At 33.5% G+C, this 17,460-nt stretch overlaps 1 protein-coding gene across 40 annotated transcripts in view; it reads left to right on the top strand.

The window, feature by feature from the left end:
• Positions 1 to 17,460, top strand: part of CLASP2 (cytoplasmic linker associated protein 2) — a 144,654-nt gene that overhangs the window by 15,353 nt on the left and 111,841 nt on the right. For 36 of the 40 annotated variants that reach the window (XM_036219968.1, XM_016158779.2, XM_036219967.1 and 33 more), the window contains exons 4-7: positions 1,097 to 1,188; positions 2,329 to 2,404; positions 3,974 to 4,071; positions 8,944 to 9,014. In XM_036219968.1, coding sequence (XP_036075861.1) covers positions 1,097 to 1,188; positions 2,329 to 2,404; positions 3,974 to 4,071; positions 8,944 to 9,014 — 337 coding nt within the window. Of the gene's footprint in view, positions 1 to 1,096; positions 1,189 to 2,328; positions 2,405 to 3,973; positions 4,072 to 8,943; positions 9,015 to 9,077; positions 14,338 to 17,460 lie in introns of those variants that run through there. The other 4 variants (XM_036219972.1, XM_016158784.2, XM_036219973.1 and 1 more) reach the window with 4 other exon arrangements.

The following is a 17,460-nucleotide window of genomic DNA, read 5'->3' as shown; positions in this document are numbered from 1 at the left end:
CACAATGGTGTTATCATTTAAAATACAGTTTAAAAATTATGATATTATATGTTTTATTTAAAAAATCCAAAGAGTATTGAATTGTAAAAGTAAATTGTTTTCCCAGATTTAACTAAGTCCTTGTTAACAGTTTGCTGGGTATCCTTCAACATTGTTTAGTGATTCAAATTTTAACTTGTTTTTGACATGCTATTAAATAGTACTATAAGGAACATCCTTATACGTATATCTTTGGACATAAATATAAGTAGTATTGATGAGTCAGGTTATACACATTTAAGGTTTTTTTTTTTTTTTAAACTTCCAAGTTACCTTCCAGAAAGTTTGACAGAGGAGAAAGAAATATGTTAGTGGAGCTAAATACAGAGTCCAGAAAGAATAGAGTCCAGGAAAAGGGGGAACAGGTGTGTGTGCGTGCATGAATTTAGTAAATGGTAGGATGGTGTTTCTAAATGTGGGGAAAGAATTGATTGGGACAATTGGCTATATATTTCAAAAAATAAATAAAGTTGGATTCCTTCTGATACCAAACCCATATAATTGTTTTGGATAATTTATATAGGTTTATATGTGCTTTTTCCAAAAGAAAATTATAGTAGATAGCAATAAAATGCCTTGTCCAAATATGTTTCAGTATTTGGATCCAGTGTTAAAAGCCCGAATTATAAAATGTTGAAAAAACCTATTCCATGTGGCAGTCTGTAATAGTTGCTAGGCAACATTGGACCTTTTAAAAGCCTTCTAGACTACTGGACTAATAATGGTAGCATTGTTGTTGAAGGTTTTCTAAAGCTTACAACAAATTCTGTGTCCTTGGAAATTCTAAGGTTTTTTTAGATGTTCGACATAGTTTTCCTGAGAATAACTTAAATCTAAAGTGAAAGATATAAAAGCTAAAAATGTAGTTAAGATATTAAAAATTGTGTGGGACCAACATGAATGCAATTTTGGCTTAGAAAAACTTGTAGAGAAGTGAATAATCTGATGGGAAAATTCATTTACCAATAAGGCTGGTAGTAAGGTTGAGAAGAGATAAAAGGTTGTAATGTGAGTAATTTAATTTTTTGTTATACATTTTTACTTTTCTTTCAAATAGCATATTTGGGAACAATTGGCTTCTGGTTTTAAGCACAAGAATTTTCGATCTCGAGAAGGCGTGTGTCTGTGTCTTATTGAAACCTTAAACATGTAAGTTTTATGATTACTGAAAACAGCTGCCTGTGTTTTTCATTTTTCTAAAATAACAAAATAATATCCATTTCACAAAGCTCAAGGAAAGCTATGAAAATACATTTTAAGTAATTATTAATTTATTTTATTTGATACCTTTATCTGTTAATTTTTGTGTGCATATTGTTATCTTTCATGTTGTTAATTTAACATTATAAGTCGATTATAAGAAGTGTTTCTTTTTAGTATATTAATAGTTGGTATCCAAAATAGATGGTGATATAATAAATACATTGATATAATTTAGGATCTGTTTCTGTTCTGGACCCAGTTTGGAATTGATTTTAACTCGGTGGTATTTCAGATATTTCCTCACACTTTCTAGAGCCGTATGGGTGGTTATGAAAATCATAGACTGAACAAGACTCTCCCAGGTAACTAGACAGTGAGTCTGGTGACCGTATGCGGAGTTCTGACAGTGTAGGTGTCACAGAACTCAGAACTCCAGTCTGAAGAAATTGTAAACTGGGGAGTTTTGTTTTTTTTCTGGATTATTTTTTCAAGTTCTTAGCAACAAGATAGGTAATATATAGTAGCTTTCAACTTTTCCTGTAATGTTACTTCCTTTTCTCTAACTATACCTTCATTTATTTCCTTTTATTCCTCTATGGTCCTTTCTGCCATCTAGAGCTTGTAAGTGCATTCAGTCGGCACAGCTTTTGTGGTTTTTTGCTCTTTTGTCATTTGCTTTCAACCCATGACCTCATCAGAAATTAATAAGCATAAATAAAGATTTTATTGGAGTGCAAATTTGAGACCTAGAGTCTAAAAAATCACTATTTTAAAGCAAAAGCTCATATTTTCTTGAGTTAATTGATAGGTTGCCAGGTTTAAGAGTGCCATTGGTTGAACATTTTGCTTTGTTGGATCTTGTATTGACAGTTTTCATTGTCAGTCATGATTATTGAAGTTTGCATATTTCACATTGTTTAGAATTAGTTTTTGCTTGTGTCTCATATCCTTCATGTTTTAATGATGTGTGTCCATGTTCCCTATCATGTTTGTCTTATTAATATAGACAAGAAGAAAGTGTAAGGATATTTTGTTTACTGTTTGATTAAGACCAAATTCTCTTTATTTTTTTCAAATTATATTTAGTTTTGGAGCTCAACCACTAGTCCTCAGCAAGTTGGTACCACATTTGTGTATCCTATTTGGAGATTCCAACAGTCAGGTAAGATTTTATTTACATTGTCTAATTTTTGGTTATACCTTCTTTGCTAGTGCTCTTATTACATTTTAAAAAGAAGAGTGAGTAGAAGGAGGTAGTGAAATTAAGGTTCACATTTTTTTCTTTCAAAATCCACTAGTTAGTTTTTAAGAACACATTATATTCATATGAGTTGTTCAAAGTGTGTTAGTTGTTTAGTTAGTATTAAGGATAGCTGAGGCTTAAGGGATAGTTCTTGAGTTTGAAAAACTGAGTAACAGATAAACTCGATTCCCTTCTGTAGTCCTGTGTGATAATTGTGCAGACAGGTTGTCAGCTTTTTTCCTTCATTCCTGAATGTGGTGGCATAACAACTTTTTTGCAATAGTCATGATCCTATTTAGCAGAGGGTATATGTGCCAGTGGTGTATCACTTGTTGAAAATTTCTTTACCTGAGCTTCATATAACTATAGGCATAAAATAGGGGTGTGTTCTGGATCTTGTCCCTTCTGATGGAGTTAAATCTTGGTTGTAACGTTTTTGGCACAGCTGTGCATTTGGAATAACCCTGGGTAAGGTTTTCCCTGCTTTAGGCCTAGCTCTTCCTCTGGAGGTTTGTAAAGAGTTCTACTGTCTCTTCATTTGCTCTTTGAGTGAACTGTGCAAGAGAACTAGAACTATCTTCCAAATTCCTCTCTTTAGGCTGTATTTTTTTTTTCGCCTTTTAATTGTGGTAAAATGTACACAACATAACATTTACCACTTCAACCATTTTAAATACACAGTTCATTGGCATTAAGTACATTCAGACTGTTGTGCAGCCATCACCATCCGCCCATCCATCAGAAGTTTTTTATCTTCTCAAAGTGAAACACTCTCTCCATTAAGCAATAACACCTGTCCCCTCCAACCCCTCAGTTTCTATTAACCCCATTTTACATACTTTCCATATGAGTGTGACTACGTATTTCATAAAAGTGGAACCACATGATAGCTGTTCTCCTGTATCTGGCCTATTTCACTTAGCATAATGTCTTCAAGGTTCATCCATGCATCATATGGTAGAATTTCCTTCCTTTTCTTTTTGAGACTGAATAATATTTCATTATATGTATATACCAAATATTTTTATCCATGCATGGCCATTCGGGTTGTTTCTACTTTTGGCTATTCTGAATTATGATACTGTGAACATTGGTGTATAAATATCTGTTTGAGTTTGGGCCACATTCTTGAAAGTCAGTTTTTATTCTAGGAAAATATATTAACCGTGTTAATGACTTTTAGTCATACAATTTTTGGCAGTTCTTTATGCAACTTTATTACAAGAAGAAGAATTTTTAAAACCCACGTTAGTAACTTTTATTTACATGTTTCGTAGAGTTTTGTAAAACCTTTTACAAGGTTCCTCTAGAAGTTTCTTGGCACATCCTCTTGTTTTTGTTAATGCCCTGCCATAATCTCTCAGGGGTTTAGAGACGTTAAAACCAACTTGGAGCCTCAAGTTTGTCTGCTAGTGAATATTACTTTGAAGTGAAGTATTTTATTTTATCTCACATACTATTTTTTTTAAGTTCTAAATTCTTTGGCAGGTGAGAGATGCCGCAATATTGGCTATAGTGGAGATTTATAGACATGTGGGAGAGAAAGTAAGGGCGGACCTTTCAAAGAGAGGAATTTCCCCTGCTAGGTAAGTCTTGCTAAATTTGTTTTTTCTTTTGCCACTGGTTTTGAAAGTTTTAATTTCATGTGTTTATTTTTATTTTAAAACTCAAAAGATAAAAAAAAGGATATGTAGATTATTACTACTTAAAAAGTTCTTAAGATCCTGTAATTTTTTTGGACACTTTTATTATATACTCATATTATTTATATATTATTTAATATGTAATTAAATACTATCAATAGGTAACTATCTTGATACCAGGCAGTAATGGTAATTATTTGGAAGATGCTTGAACAAGCATTTAGTAAAAATATTGATTAATTCATTAAGTATTTTGTGACTTCCTGCTGATACTGGATAACAGAAACCTATACAAGAATCAATCAATACTTTTAAAACCTAGTCAAATAAAAAAATCCTGAGTATCTGAGTAGAGTAGCATTAATCAGATCAGTAAAGATCCTGATGAGCTTCTAATATATCTGAACTTTTTTTTTCCAAAGGTACTTATTTCTTTAGTACTTCTCAGAGTTCATATTTTTATTTGAGATATTATTCGAATTAAATTTTCTTTTTGTCATGAAATTTTAGTCTCTATTTGAAGGGAAACTTGAAAGGATTATTTTTCTTAACTTTTTATTCTTGAAAATTTCAAATGTATTGAAGTGGACAGAATAATATAATGAACCTTCATGTACCCATTGTCCAGCTTCAACAATTAACAACTCATGGCCAGTTTTGTATGTTATACCCTTACTCACTTACTTTTGTCCTGTATTATTTTGAGGCAAATCCAAGTCATCATAACATTTCGTCTATAATTGTCCATTATTTTTCATTGTCTAGTATTTTTCTAAAGGGAAAAAATAGATTTTTTTCAATTACAACCACAATACCGCTTCACACCTAAATTTTTCTACAAATCTGTAATATCAAATATATCCAGTCAGGGTTCAGATTTCTAGTTGTTTCACAAATGTCATAAGTATCTACATAGTTTTGATGGTTTGAATCAGTATGCAAATAAAGTTCGACAATTGGTTGATATGTTTTATATCTTTTTAAATCTCTGTATACCCTCAACTTTTTTTGCCATGTGATTTACTTGTTGAATATGCCAGGTAGTTATAAAGTTTTCCATATTCTGGATATTGCCAGTTCTTTTTCTGTGGTATGGTTTAACATGTTCTTTTGTCTTTATATTCCCTAAATTGGTAGTTGGATGTGGAGGCTTGATCAGATTTTTGGCAGGGGTTATCAGGAAGAGCAAAACAACTTCATATGCTAAAAGAATAGAAAACACTGTATCCCTGAAAAGGATATGATAAAAGGGAGTGATATGTTATATTATCATGTAATCTTACCCTGTAAGATTTTTTCCATTATCAATTATTTGTTGGTGATAAGGTTGTCCAGTAAATATGCATTTTGTTTACTTAGTCATTCATTTGCTTTTTGTTTCTAGGGCTAACAAGAATTTCACTTGAGCATATTTTATATTATTTTATGTGGATGAAAGAAATGCAGTTACTATATATATTTGTGTGTGTCTGAATATGTATTTGTGTATAGATATGTTACATATGTGTTACATACTTTAAAATTTATATTGAAATTATTTTTTCTTTAAGTATTTTACATTTTTATTCAAGTATGACATCTATACAGAAAAGTATGTAAATTGTAACTTTAAAGCTCTGTAAATTATCTCAAAGTGAATACACCCATGTATTTACCACAGGTGAACAAGTAGAACGTTGCAACATTCCAGAAGCCTCCCCAAATCCTTTTTAATCCTTCCCTTTTCTCTCTTTCGGAAAAGTAACAACAATCCAGACTTCTATTACCATGGTTTAGTTTTGACTGTTTTTGAATTTACATAAATGGAATCATATACTATATGTACTCTTGTGTCTGGCTTCTTTCAGTTAACATTATCTTTTTAAGGTTTTTTTTTTGTATTGTTGGATCCAGCCACAGTTCATTTTCCTTGCCGTGTAGTTTTCCATTGTATGACTAGGCTATACTTTATGATTCTGTACTGTTGGTGGACTTTTGAGCTGTTTTTAATTCATAGCTTTTATGAATGCTGCAGTTAAAAACATTCTTGTATACGTCTTTTGGTGTGCGTATGTATTCATTCTCTTAGAATATATCTGATTGTAATTGCTGAGCCACAGGGCATATTCACCCTTTGTCAATATTGACAGTTTTCCAGAGTGATTGTACCTATTTATATTCACACTAGCAGTGTTTGCAAGGTCTCATTATTCTACATTTTCACGGATACTTGGCATCGTTAGTTTTATTCTTATCAATTTTAAGTGTTTGGTGCATGTGGCATTATGGTTGTAATCAGCATTTTTCTAATAAAGAAGAGCACCATTTCATATTTATCAACTATTTGGATATGTGCTCTTGAAGTATCTTTTCAGATCTCTTGCCTGTTGTTAAAATGGGGTGGTCTGTGGTTTTCTAAAAAATTGATTGGCCGGACTTTTAAAAATAAATTTTAGATACAAGCCTGTTGTCAACTATACATACGTTTAATATATTCTCCTACTCTGTGACTTGCCTTTTTACTTTCTTGATGTCTTTTGATGCACATAAGTTCTTAATTTTAATGTAGCTCTCAGTCATTTCCTTTGTGGTGAGATGTTTCTTTGTCTGACTTAACAAATCTTTGCCTACACTAATGTCATGAGGACATTCTCTATTTAATTGTCTTGAGGTTTTATTCACATTTAGGTGTATAGTACACATGATTTTTTTTGCTTTCTTCAGTGTTCTCTTTGTTACAAATTAAGTGTCTACATATATGCTTAGGATTTTCGCAATTGCTCAAACTAAAATGGACCTAAAGAAATAATCCTTTCTTCTTAAGTTATGTTTTTTTCAGTAATTTTAGTTGTTAGAGGAAGCTCCTTATTTGATTTTCCCCTCATCAGTATCAGCCTCATAGGAGTTTTATCTTATGTGGATAGCTTATACGTTTATGTTCTTACCGAAATATGCCAGTGACTTATTAACCCTACCCTTTCTTATTTATGGTTTCTCTCTCCTCTAAGTGTCTAGACACTTGGCTAATGAGGACTCTGCAACCCAGAGCAATGACAGCTAGTTGGTGAGAAGCCGAAGGCTTCCTGACTCAGTCCATAGTTCTTTTTTCCGTGTTATGCTTGTGTCATCCTTCTCTCTGATGCTTCTCTAGCAGGCGGTAGGGGATGGGAAGGACTGCATAGGTACAAGGTGTGATAATTTTGGCCTTTTCAGGGATACAGTGTTTTCCATTCTTTTAGCATATGACGTCATTATTTTATGGGTAGTGTTTTGAATCTTCAAAATACTGGACACATTTCTGATATGAATGAATTTGGTTTACTCATTTCTTCAGATGATTGTTTTACTAACTGTTTTTATTTTCCACTAGCATTTATTTGTAAGAATTCAGTATAATAAATTCAGTAAATTAAATTTGGTATAATATACTGACTATTGCATTCATTTAAAAACTGTAGTCTTTTGTATAGTTGTCCAATAGAGCAGTCAGAAAACACATATTAATCAGTTAAGTTCCTAATCTCAAATGGGTGCAGTTCATGGCGCCCCAAAATGATTGCAGTAGTAATATCAAAGATCACTGATCACAGATCACCATAAAATGTGACAATAAAAACATTTCAAATACAGCAAGAATTACCAAATATGACATAGAGACATGAAGTGAGCAAACGCTATTGGAATGATGATGCCAATATACTTACTTAACACACAGAGTGGCCATAAACCTTCAATTTGTAAAAAAACAAAAAACAAAAAACAAAAAAAACACAGTATCTGCAAAGTGCAGTAAAGCAAAGTTCAATAAAACAAGGTATGTCTAGATAATGAATTCCTAGAAGGTTTTCAACTGAAAATTTTTTTTAGGCCAAAAGTATCTGCATCTTTATTTTACAAGTAAAGTGACAGGATGTGGACTTAAGGTTTTAGACAGAAATCTTAAAACCAGAGTTTTAGAAATAAAAGTAAGTCAGAAAAACATTTGGCACTTAAAGACAACATGACAATGGCCTCTTCCCTTCCTGAAATCTTTGTCATGAATTTAAGAATAAATCATAGCATGGTATATTGGAAAGTAAAGGCAAAGCGCACTGAAAAATAGTACTGTCAGCATGATACAATATTGGACTGAAGAAAATTTCTGTATAAATATAAAGCATCAGAAAGCATACCGTTAAATAAATTCTCTGGAGGGTGGGATGGTGTGGTTTTTTGTTCTTTGTCCCTATTCACATTTCCTAATTTTCTTTTAAATAATGAGTATACATTGCTTTTGTAATAAGAAACAAGTTTTTAAACAAAAAACTATAGTAGACGTATAGAAAGTAATTATTCTGAATATATAATCAGAAGCACTAATGGAGTTGAATGAAAATAGGTTAAGAGGGAAAACATCAGATTATCAATCATGTTAGCATTACTTTAGTTTCTGACATTTTATATTTCACTGTTTTTTGTTTGCCTTAAGTTTCCTTCATATTAATTTATTTACTTTTAAAAAATGTATTGTTGGCTGGATTCATTCATTCAGTTGGAACTAAAGTATTTTTTATGAGTTTGGAGATGTAATTTTATAATGAAACATAGGAAACTGCTTTGTGTGAACGTTATTTTTTCACAAATATACCTGCAAGTATGTACAGTGCTACCTATATTTGACTGCTTCTCTCAACTGAGGAGAGCTGGGTTTTGTCTCTCCTTACAGTGAGTTAATTATAAAAGAGTTGTATAGAACTAACTGAATCCAATAATTGTTTTTTCTTAGGGAGATAGTTAAAGGAGTTGTTTCTCTTTAAAGTGCATGTAAAACAAACAAAATTTATTCTTTATTTGCAGATTAGAAATGATATTTGCCAAATTTGATGAAGTACAAAATTCAGGCGGTATGATTTTGACTGTCTGCAGAGGTAAGAATAATTAAATTTTTCCAGTTTTTAAACATTTCTAAGATCATTTAGAAAAGTTTTAGATATGAAAACATGTTTTTAAGCCAACTATTTATTATATCACTGATTAAACAGATTTGATTTTGTGGCTTGAAACTTAGGATATAAAAACAAAGTCTGTACATCCTGCTGATTATTACTAAAATGACTCTTGGAGTCAGTAAAAGTTTAATAGTATGTGTAATCAATTGTGTAAAATGATCTAGTTCTTCTGCCTTATTTTTTGTATCTTCTGGGTTGAAGATATGATGGCCTTCTTGCCCTCCATATTCTATGTATAAAATGTGTCTTTTATTCCCAAAGAAATTGTTTTGCTTGTTTATTACAAAGTATGAGGTTGATGGGCTCTGTTAAACCTATGTGTAGACTGTCAGTGATGATACTGGTAAAGAAGCACAGATGGAAGAACTTCATCAGCATAATCATCTTTAGCTTCTTAATTGTAGTAAGACCAAGTTGTAATTCAAGGAGATTGGAGTTAGTATCTGGCACTTATATGATTTTGTGTTTGCTCTACTTGTTTGCGAGGATGCTTAATTGTTTTTGATTTTCTTGGGTAGCATTTACTTAAGACTTTAGTCTTTAAATATTAATTAGGCATATATATAAAGAATATATTCTATTTCCAAAGATAGTATAGGTGGTTTTTCACCTAGGAAATTAGGTCCTGTAAAAGAGAGCATTATTAGTTTAGTAATGTAAATGATGCTGGAGTTAAAATTTGTTGTATAAATTGTATAGTCAAATAACAGGAGAACTAGTTACTGATGTAATTTAGTTTTTTCTCCTCTGGATTAAACCAAAACTGAGCCTGGTTTTGTTGCAGAAAGGCAAATGGAGTGAGAATTTAGTGTTAAAAAGATTGTGTCCACCCTAATCTAAACTTAGATTCAGACGCATAAATTGACTTTAGCACTACTGGTCCTCCCGCTGACTGCCAGCTGTTTCTCACTCATTTTCTCTGAATAGAAGGTGTTTTTTTTTTTTTTTTTCTTAAGTACCTTGTCCTTATTTTCCCAGCAGTTACCTCTGTCCATTTCCATAGAAACCAGAAACAGCAAGAAGATGGAGAGTTGTTGAAATACCTTGAATTGAGACTTCTCTGTTTTCATACCACTAACAATGCATTCTCATTTGTGTATTCCAGACTGTGTAGTTACAACTCTAAGAAAAAGAATATGATGCATAAGTTTAAGATTTTTATTATTTGGTTTGGTTTATTTTTGAAAGTACTGTCATTCTTGTATTTTATGAGGTTATTTCTGTTACCTTAAAAATAGAAGACTTTTTGTTCCCTATTCTTTTAGCTCTCATTTATTTTTCTTTCATTTATCTCTCTGTGAACAGGGAGGTTTGGGGTTAGTATCTGCCATATATTCCCCTTGGGAGGAGTCTTTAGAGATTTTTTTTGTATTGGAGATTATGAACTGTATATTGCAAATATGGTCAAATGTGAATGTTAAAGTCTGTGATATATATATTGGGTGTAGAAATTGTCAGATGTTTTTGATGACAGTACTATGCTATCATTGAAAAATACTTCAGTGAATCCATTGATAAGGAAGATGGGGGAAACCCATTTATTGTGCTGGCAGGGTTTTCTCTCCTCTCTCTTGTCTTTATTCTCTCTCACTGATCTAATCCAGCCCAGAAAAAGCTTTAAAAGGTGACTATTTGCTAATGATTCCTAAACATGTAGTTGTAGCTCCCATTCATCTCTCCCTTGTGCTGTAGGTTTGGTAGCCCATAGACTCTTATGACATTTCCATTTGGACACCTAATAGGCATTTCAGGCTTAACATGTCTAAAATTGAAACCCTGTTGCCCTTTACATTCCCTCAGATCTGTTCTTTCCCAAGTTTAACCATTTCAATCAATGGTACCACCATCAGCTCAGGCTGGAAATTGATTCCCCAGTCTAACTAGTCATTTCTTTCTCTGAAATCCTGATATATTTCAAATTTGCTTAGTTTTTTCCCCTCTCCACTGCTAAAACCCCAGTCTAAGTATCCTTTAGTTTTTACCAAGATTACTGCAATAGATTTCTGTTCCATGTTTGCCCTCTGGAATCTATTTTCTATCCAGAAGTAAGACTGATCTTAAAATGTAAGTCAGATCATGTTGCAACAGTGAAGAAGACAGTTAAAGATTCTGCCTCAAGGAGTCTACATTCTAGTGAGGTAGAATAGATAGATCATAAACAAGTAAGCAAATGTATATCCAGAGTGAATACAGTTGGTAATGAAAGAAATACAACTACCCTTTATTTAATGAATTTAATGAAATTAATTTAAATTATTCCTAAAGTCTTTGAAAAGCCATTTGCCAAGTGAAGATCCATTAAATGAAAAAATTATCTCCGCTAATATTATGGTATTTTTCATCTCAACCCAGGATACTTGAGTAATTTCCACAGGTAGAAAAATGTATCAATTGAACACTGAAAACATTTTCATAAGTAATAATATGAAGGCAAATAAAATAGTGTGTACCTAAAGTAGCATAATGAAGATTTATTCAATTACATTTTTATTTCTGCACAATTTTTCCCCACAAAGTCCTTTGTTGGCTTATTGTTATTGTACACTTAAACTCAAACTTTAAAATTATAGAACAGGAAAACATTTTAGGTCGAAATAAAGGCTCAACATGAAAACTTGTGAAAATCATGCACACAACAGACTGAAGAGCCGTAGGAGATACCACCTTTTTTTCTCTTACTTTGTGTACATATGCAAAGCAAATTGTGAGTTCACCCAAACATGGCTTTTAATTCATATAATATTCTGTGACTAGAAAGAAACTATTGTGGTAAGTAAATTATTTTAGTATGCTTTTGCCTGAAACCATAAAAATGAAACATCATACTTATATTGATTTAGAGTGTCTTGGATATAAAAGTTGTTTTACTAAATACAGACAAAAACAAAAAAACTAGAAGATTTTGTTGTAAAGACCCATAGCTAAAAGCTATCATCTTAACAGCCTTTTTGGCCCCAGGGATGGGTGCTCCTATAAGAGTCTAATGCCTGATGATCCAAGGTGGTGATGCTAGTGCTAGGGTGTGGCTGCAAATACATGAAGTTTGGTTCACTTGCCCGCTGCTCACTTCCTGCTTTGTAGCCCAGTTCCTAACAGGCCACAGACTGGTGCTGGTCTGCAGCCCCAGGATTGGGTGCCCCTGAAGTATGGTATGGAGTCAGTAAGTAACTCAGTGATGCCACTTTAGAGTAGTGGGGCAAGTCTTTCAGAGAGCTGACATGTTTGAATTGAGAGCTGATAAAGGAGAGTGAGCTTGTCAGTCATGGGATAAATGGTAGGAAAAGTGTTTTGGGTTACCATAAAAGCCCAGAGGTAGAAAAGGACTTAGTGTATTTGAAGAACAGAAGGGAGGCCAGTGCTGGCTAGAGCCCAGTGAGGTGAGGGGTGGGTTGGAAAGGAGACTATATATGAGATGTTGTTGAAAGAATAAGCAGGAACCATGATATGAGGGCCTTGTAGGCCATGGGAGGAGTTTTGATAGACTTATGGAAGTTTTAGGAGGGAAAGGAATGCAGTGACATGGTCTGACACTATGTTATTTACATTATTCTGATAAGTAGTATTTTTTTTTTCTCTTTAGTCTACCTTTTCTCCCCTTATGCATCTCCTGGTATATAACTTTATACCTCATGCTTTTGTCTCTTCATTTTTTCATAATTATCATATCTATACTCTTAAGTTTTGATTGAACTCTTTGACTTCATTTTCTAGAGCATTAGTTTAGCACACTCAGGAACACAAAGTAAATCGTATCATCTGAGATTTGAGCATATTATTTAGTTTAGAAATAGTGAGAAATGCATAGCATTTTTTTTTTTGTCTTGAGGGTTTTTCAAGCCTGACTTTAATTCTTACAGCATTACAAAGTAAGCTAAGCAGAATCCCTAAGTGCAGTGGAATTGGCTCTGCTAGTAGAGGGAAACTGGATTTAAAATTAATCAAATTGTCACTGAATGGAGGCAACCCCAGCCCCGTAAGAAGGAAAAAGACTGAAAGTTGCAGGCCCCCTGTGGTTATGGCAAGGCCTGGTGTCGTCATGGAGCTTTCTAGACAGTCTCCTACGCTAAGCTGATCGAGATGTAAACAACAGTGTTGGTGGCTGTGACTGCAAGTCTTTCTCTTTCACTGTGAAAAAACTGCATAATTCTGATTTGTCTACTGTATGTGTAGGACCTAATGCAGTCTTGGCATGTAATCATTGTAAAATATTTGCCAGCTTCTCTGTTTGAAACAATTGCTACTAAAATAATTGCTCTGGGAGGCTGGCAATAAAATAAGCCATAGAAACTAAGCTTTGAAATTACCTTGATACTTGGCTTATACGGGGCAATAAGGTCGTTTTTTAAATGTGTTTATAACATACCCTTCAGTGAAAAGCAAAGCAGCTCTTCTTAGGTTGATTTTTTGTGACCATGAGCCCCAGGGCTTTCTCTGAGCTTGACAATGTGCTGATGGTTGTGCCGCTTGGATGGAGGGTGCTCCGCGTCCCTGCAGCTGCGCACTGGTGAGGTTCTGTCTCCACCAGAAGCAAGCTTTGTTCCGTGTAGCCCTGCTGTCAGCACACAGAGCAGCCTTTGATGGGCTGCCTTTGACGTGATTTGTTTACGGCAGCCAGAAATGCTTCCTGCATAATGAGAGCAGTTAATCGTGGAAACTGGGCTATTCCTATCTGTGCACTTCTAGCAATCTTCTGTTGTAAATATTAAAAGGTAACGACAAAAGGATGAAAACCTTTTAAAAAGGCGCAAATCAGTTAATCCATCAGATCATGTGATTGCTACTGATTACATGGATATCTTTAGGGAAGCAGAAAATGATTGCTGAACACATGCCTTGTGTTTTGATGATTGCATTAAAAGTCCTCCGGTGGGATGGCATTTATTGGCTCCCAGAGCTTTTCTTACATTAAATTTCAGGCAGCTAGTACAAGGAGAAACATCATAACCTGTATCTATCCGCATGTGTGCAGTTAAATAATAATCTTGATTAAGCTCTCCTAGGCTCTGCTAAGTAGACTAGGGTTTTCAGCAAGACCCCAGACTTTTATTTTGAAGTGGAGCAGCAGCTGTTGGCTATTGCGGTGCAGAGCTGCAGCGCGGCCTGGGTCACACAGTGCTCCGGGTGTCTGCAGGCTGCAGGCCGAACCCAGTGGCGCAGGCACTGAGCTGCATTTATTTGCTGTGCTGTTTGACCTCTTGGTTAGAGAGAGCTCCCTGGACCATCTGAATGGCTATGGGAGATGGTGAGTAAGATATTTTTCTTCTTTTGATTGTGTTATACACTTCCTTTTAAAGTGATGATCATTTGCTATGTAAGGGATATATTTTTCCCTAAAGAATGAAGGACACTGTGTATGTGTGTGTGTGTGTGTGTGTGTGTGTGTGTGTGTGTGTGTGTGTGTACACTCATATATGCACATATGCACGTGTGTGCCTACTTGTCATTTGGTATCTTTCTCTACTTGATATGTCTGTATGGGATCTAGCAAATATGAGGTGACAATTTACCTTGCAACTCAAGCAAACCCTCAGTCTTTGGTGGTAGATATGAAGAGATATTGGAAGAAACATGGAATATATGCAAGCTTTGAAAAGAGAACATGGCCTTTGGAAGAATGACAGATTTTGGTTAGCTAGCTTGACATCTTTCCTGTTGTATTTGACAAGTAGAATTCTGTGGTAATAAAGTGTTTAAAGAAGCAAAATGGCTTGCCATGGACACTTTTATTAATATGCTTGTGATTTTTCAATGTCCCTAGTAAATAGTTCTAGAAAATATTGAGTCTTGATTAAAAATTGGTTTTGCCAGTTTCATTGTGATAAGAATAATCTAAACAACATATTTCTATAGTGCTTTATAGTTTCCCAAAGCACTTTAGTATACTTAGTATACATTAAATCCTCAGGTGCAGATAACTCTGTGAAGTATATAGAGTATTTTGGTATTTCTATTTGACAGAAAACAGAGGCTTGCTGAGATTTTAAGTTCCAGATCCAGGCACAGAGAGCAAACTAGAACCAAATTAGAGCCTCGAGTCTGCATTTGGTATTGTCCTTGACAACACTTAATTCTTGAGCTTTTTCTTTTTCTTTATTAAACCTTTGGTTAAGAAGCCTAGAAGTATATTATAATTGCATCAACACCAGAGATCTGTATGAAGGGGAACTTGAGGTTCCTTAAAAATGCTTTGTTCTTAATGAAGACTGGTCTGTATTTGAGAGTTTTAACAGTTTCAGCCTTCCTTATGACTTATAATGACTTGCTGATAAGGAGTTTTTCCCCTTGAAACTACGAGGAATAGCTGCAAACTTTATGAAATTATATTTGTAAACAGTGATTTAAACTATTAATGTACATGTTAATGGAAATATGATAGTAAATTTGGTTTTGCATATTGTTATGGTTTATTCCAAGAATTTCCGTAACTTCCCTATGTCCTATAGAAATAAATAACTATAATTTTAACTGCTAATTTTTAAGGCAAAAACCATCAAAATTAGCAGTTAAGTTCTCATATACGTAAGGGCATTGCCAAGTTTGTTCATTTGTTTGTTTAAAACTTAATTTACAGGCAACTCTAAATGTTAAATTGGATTTGGCCAATATTCAGATTGTATTTCTTTCTTAAACGGTGTAGGTTCACTGCCAACAATGTGTATTTACTTAGTTATTTTTTTTTTCAAATAATACATGAATACATTCAGATTGTTTAGGGATTTATTGATTTTTAAAAATCAAAGTAACATCCTCTTATAAACTTAGAGGGTAAACTTCCTTCTCATTATCTTCTTTAAAATGAAAATACTTTTATTGGATTTTATCGATATTTAAAGGAACATACCTTTATTTAAAAATTTTTAAATCTACAGAATAACTATAACTGTACATATACATATGTATACATATACATACAGGTTATCTTAGGATTTATAGTTCTGAACAGTTTTATATATATACTCTGAATATTAGTCTCTCTCACATATAATACAACTCTACCACACTGGTATCGTGTAAATGTACGTAACATGGATTACGCTATTCCTAACCTATGTTGTTTTTTATTCCTTCGTTTTACATTATGAACTTAATACACAAATACTGTCTTCTCCTTTTCAAAATTCAAATAATGCAGATAAATTAAAAATCCTCTCAGAACCACCTTCAGGCCCCAGATATAAGCAGAGATGAACACCTTTATTAGTATGGAGTCTGTCTTTTCACACCTTTCACTATGCTTTACGTGTATATTAAATATCAAAATAAGTGGGTTTGTTTTGACCTCGTTTGCATAAATGATATCATTCTGAATGTATTTTGCCATTTGCTATGTCTAATATGGCAGAGATTTTTTTATGTTGTCATGTGTAACTGCCTCATTTGTTTGAGCTGTTGAATAGAATTCCATAGTATGGATGTATAATAACCATTTTTTAATGGAATTTGAGACTGTTTAATTACATATAATTTTCTAAATGATTCTGAAGGAAACACCTTCATACAAATCATGAGCATATACAACATACACATATATATTTCTTAAAATAGTCTAGAAGTACAATTTGTGGATCAGTTTTTTTTTTATTTAAAATTATGTTAGTTCTATCTAATTTCCTCTAAAAGGGCTTTACCACTTACTACCAACAGTGCCTGCTATCCTGTATTCTTTTCAGTTCTCCTTTTTATTAATCTTTCAAAAATTTGCCTATTTGCCCTTTTAAAAAAATCTTCATTTTCTTATAGGGTTGATCATCTTCATATGTTTATTTGTATTTCCTTTTCTGTGAATTGCCTTCTGGCATCCTTAGCCAACTTTTATTTGACTTTTTTGTTGCCTTTTTATATAGTTGCTCTTTGTATATTCTGGTTATTAATCTGTGCTTTATTGACTATGTTATTTAAGCTTAACTTTAAGGCCAATGAAAAATTTTATTGCAGTTTAATTTTTGGAAAACTTGGACTTGTGAAGCAGTATAATGACGCATCAATTGAAGAGTTTCAGGTGCCTTTCTGTTTGGTTTGTCTGCCCTTACCCAAGAGTATAAAACCAGGTAGTCAGATGATTTTGAAGTAACTCTGGGCAGAATTAAAAACCTCTAGGGTTATTCTTCGGTGCTAAGCCCTGCAGTCTGCCTCAGAAGCTCTTGAGAGGAATTTTGCCTTTTGTTATGCTACCCAGTGGCTGGAAAGAAATGAGGTTTTGTTGCAAATAGAGTATTTGTAAATTTAACATTTCAACAGTCTATTATTTCAAACATGAATCTTTTAGCAAATGTGTACAAGTGATGATATCATCCTGGCTTTCTAGAGTTAAGCCCTCTGGTACCACTCCAAATTGACACGTAACTACTGGTTTTGGGGATAGGGA

The sequence above is a fragment of the Rousettus aegyptiacus genome, unplaced genomic scaffold (assembly GCF_014176215.1).
Source record: "Rousettus aegyptiacus isolate mRouAeg1 unplaced genomic scaffold, mRouAeg1.p scaffold_m13_p_4, whole genome shotgun sequence".
NCBI lineage: Eukaryota > Metazoa > Chordata > Mammalia > Chiroptera > Pteropodidae > Rousettus > Rousettus aegyptiacus.
Note: the sequence above shows the minus strand (reverse complement) of the source record. Positions and strands in the feature narration are given on the sequence as shown.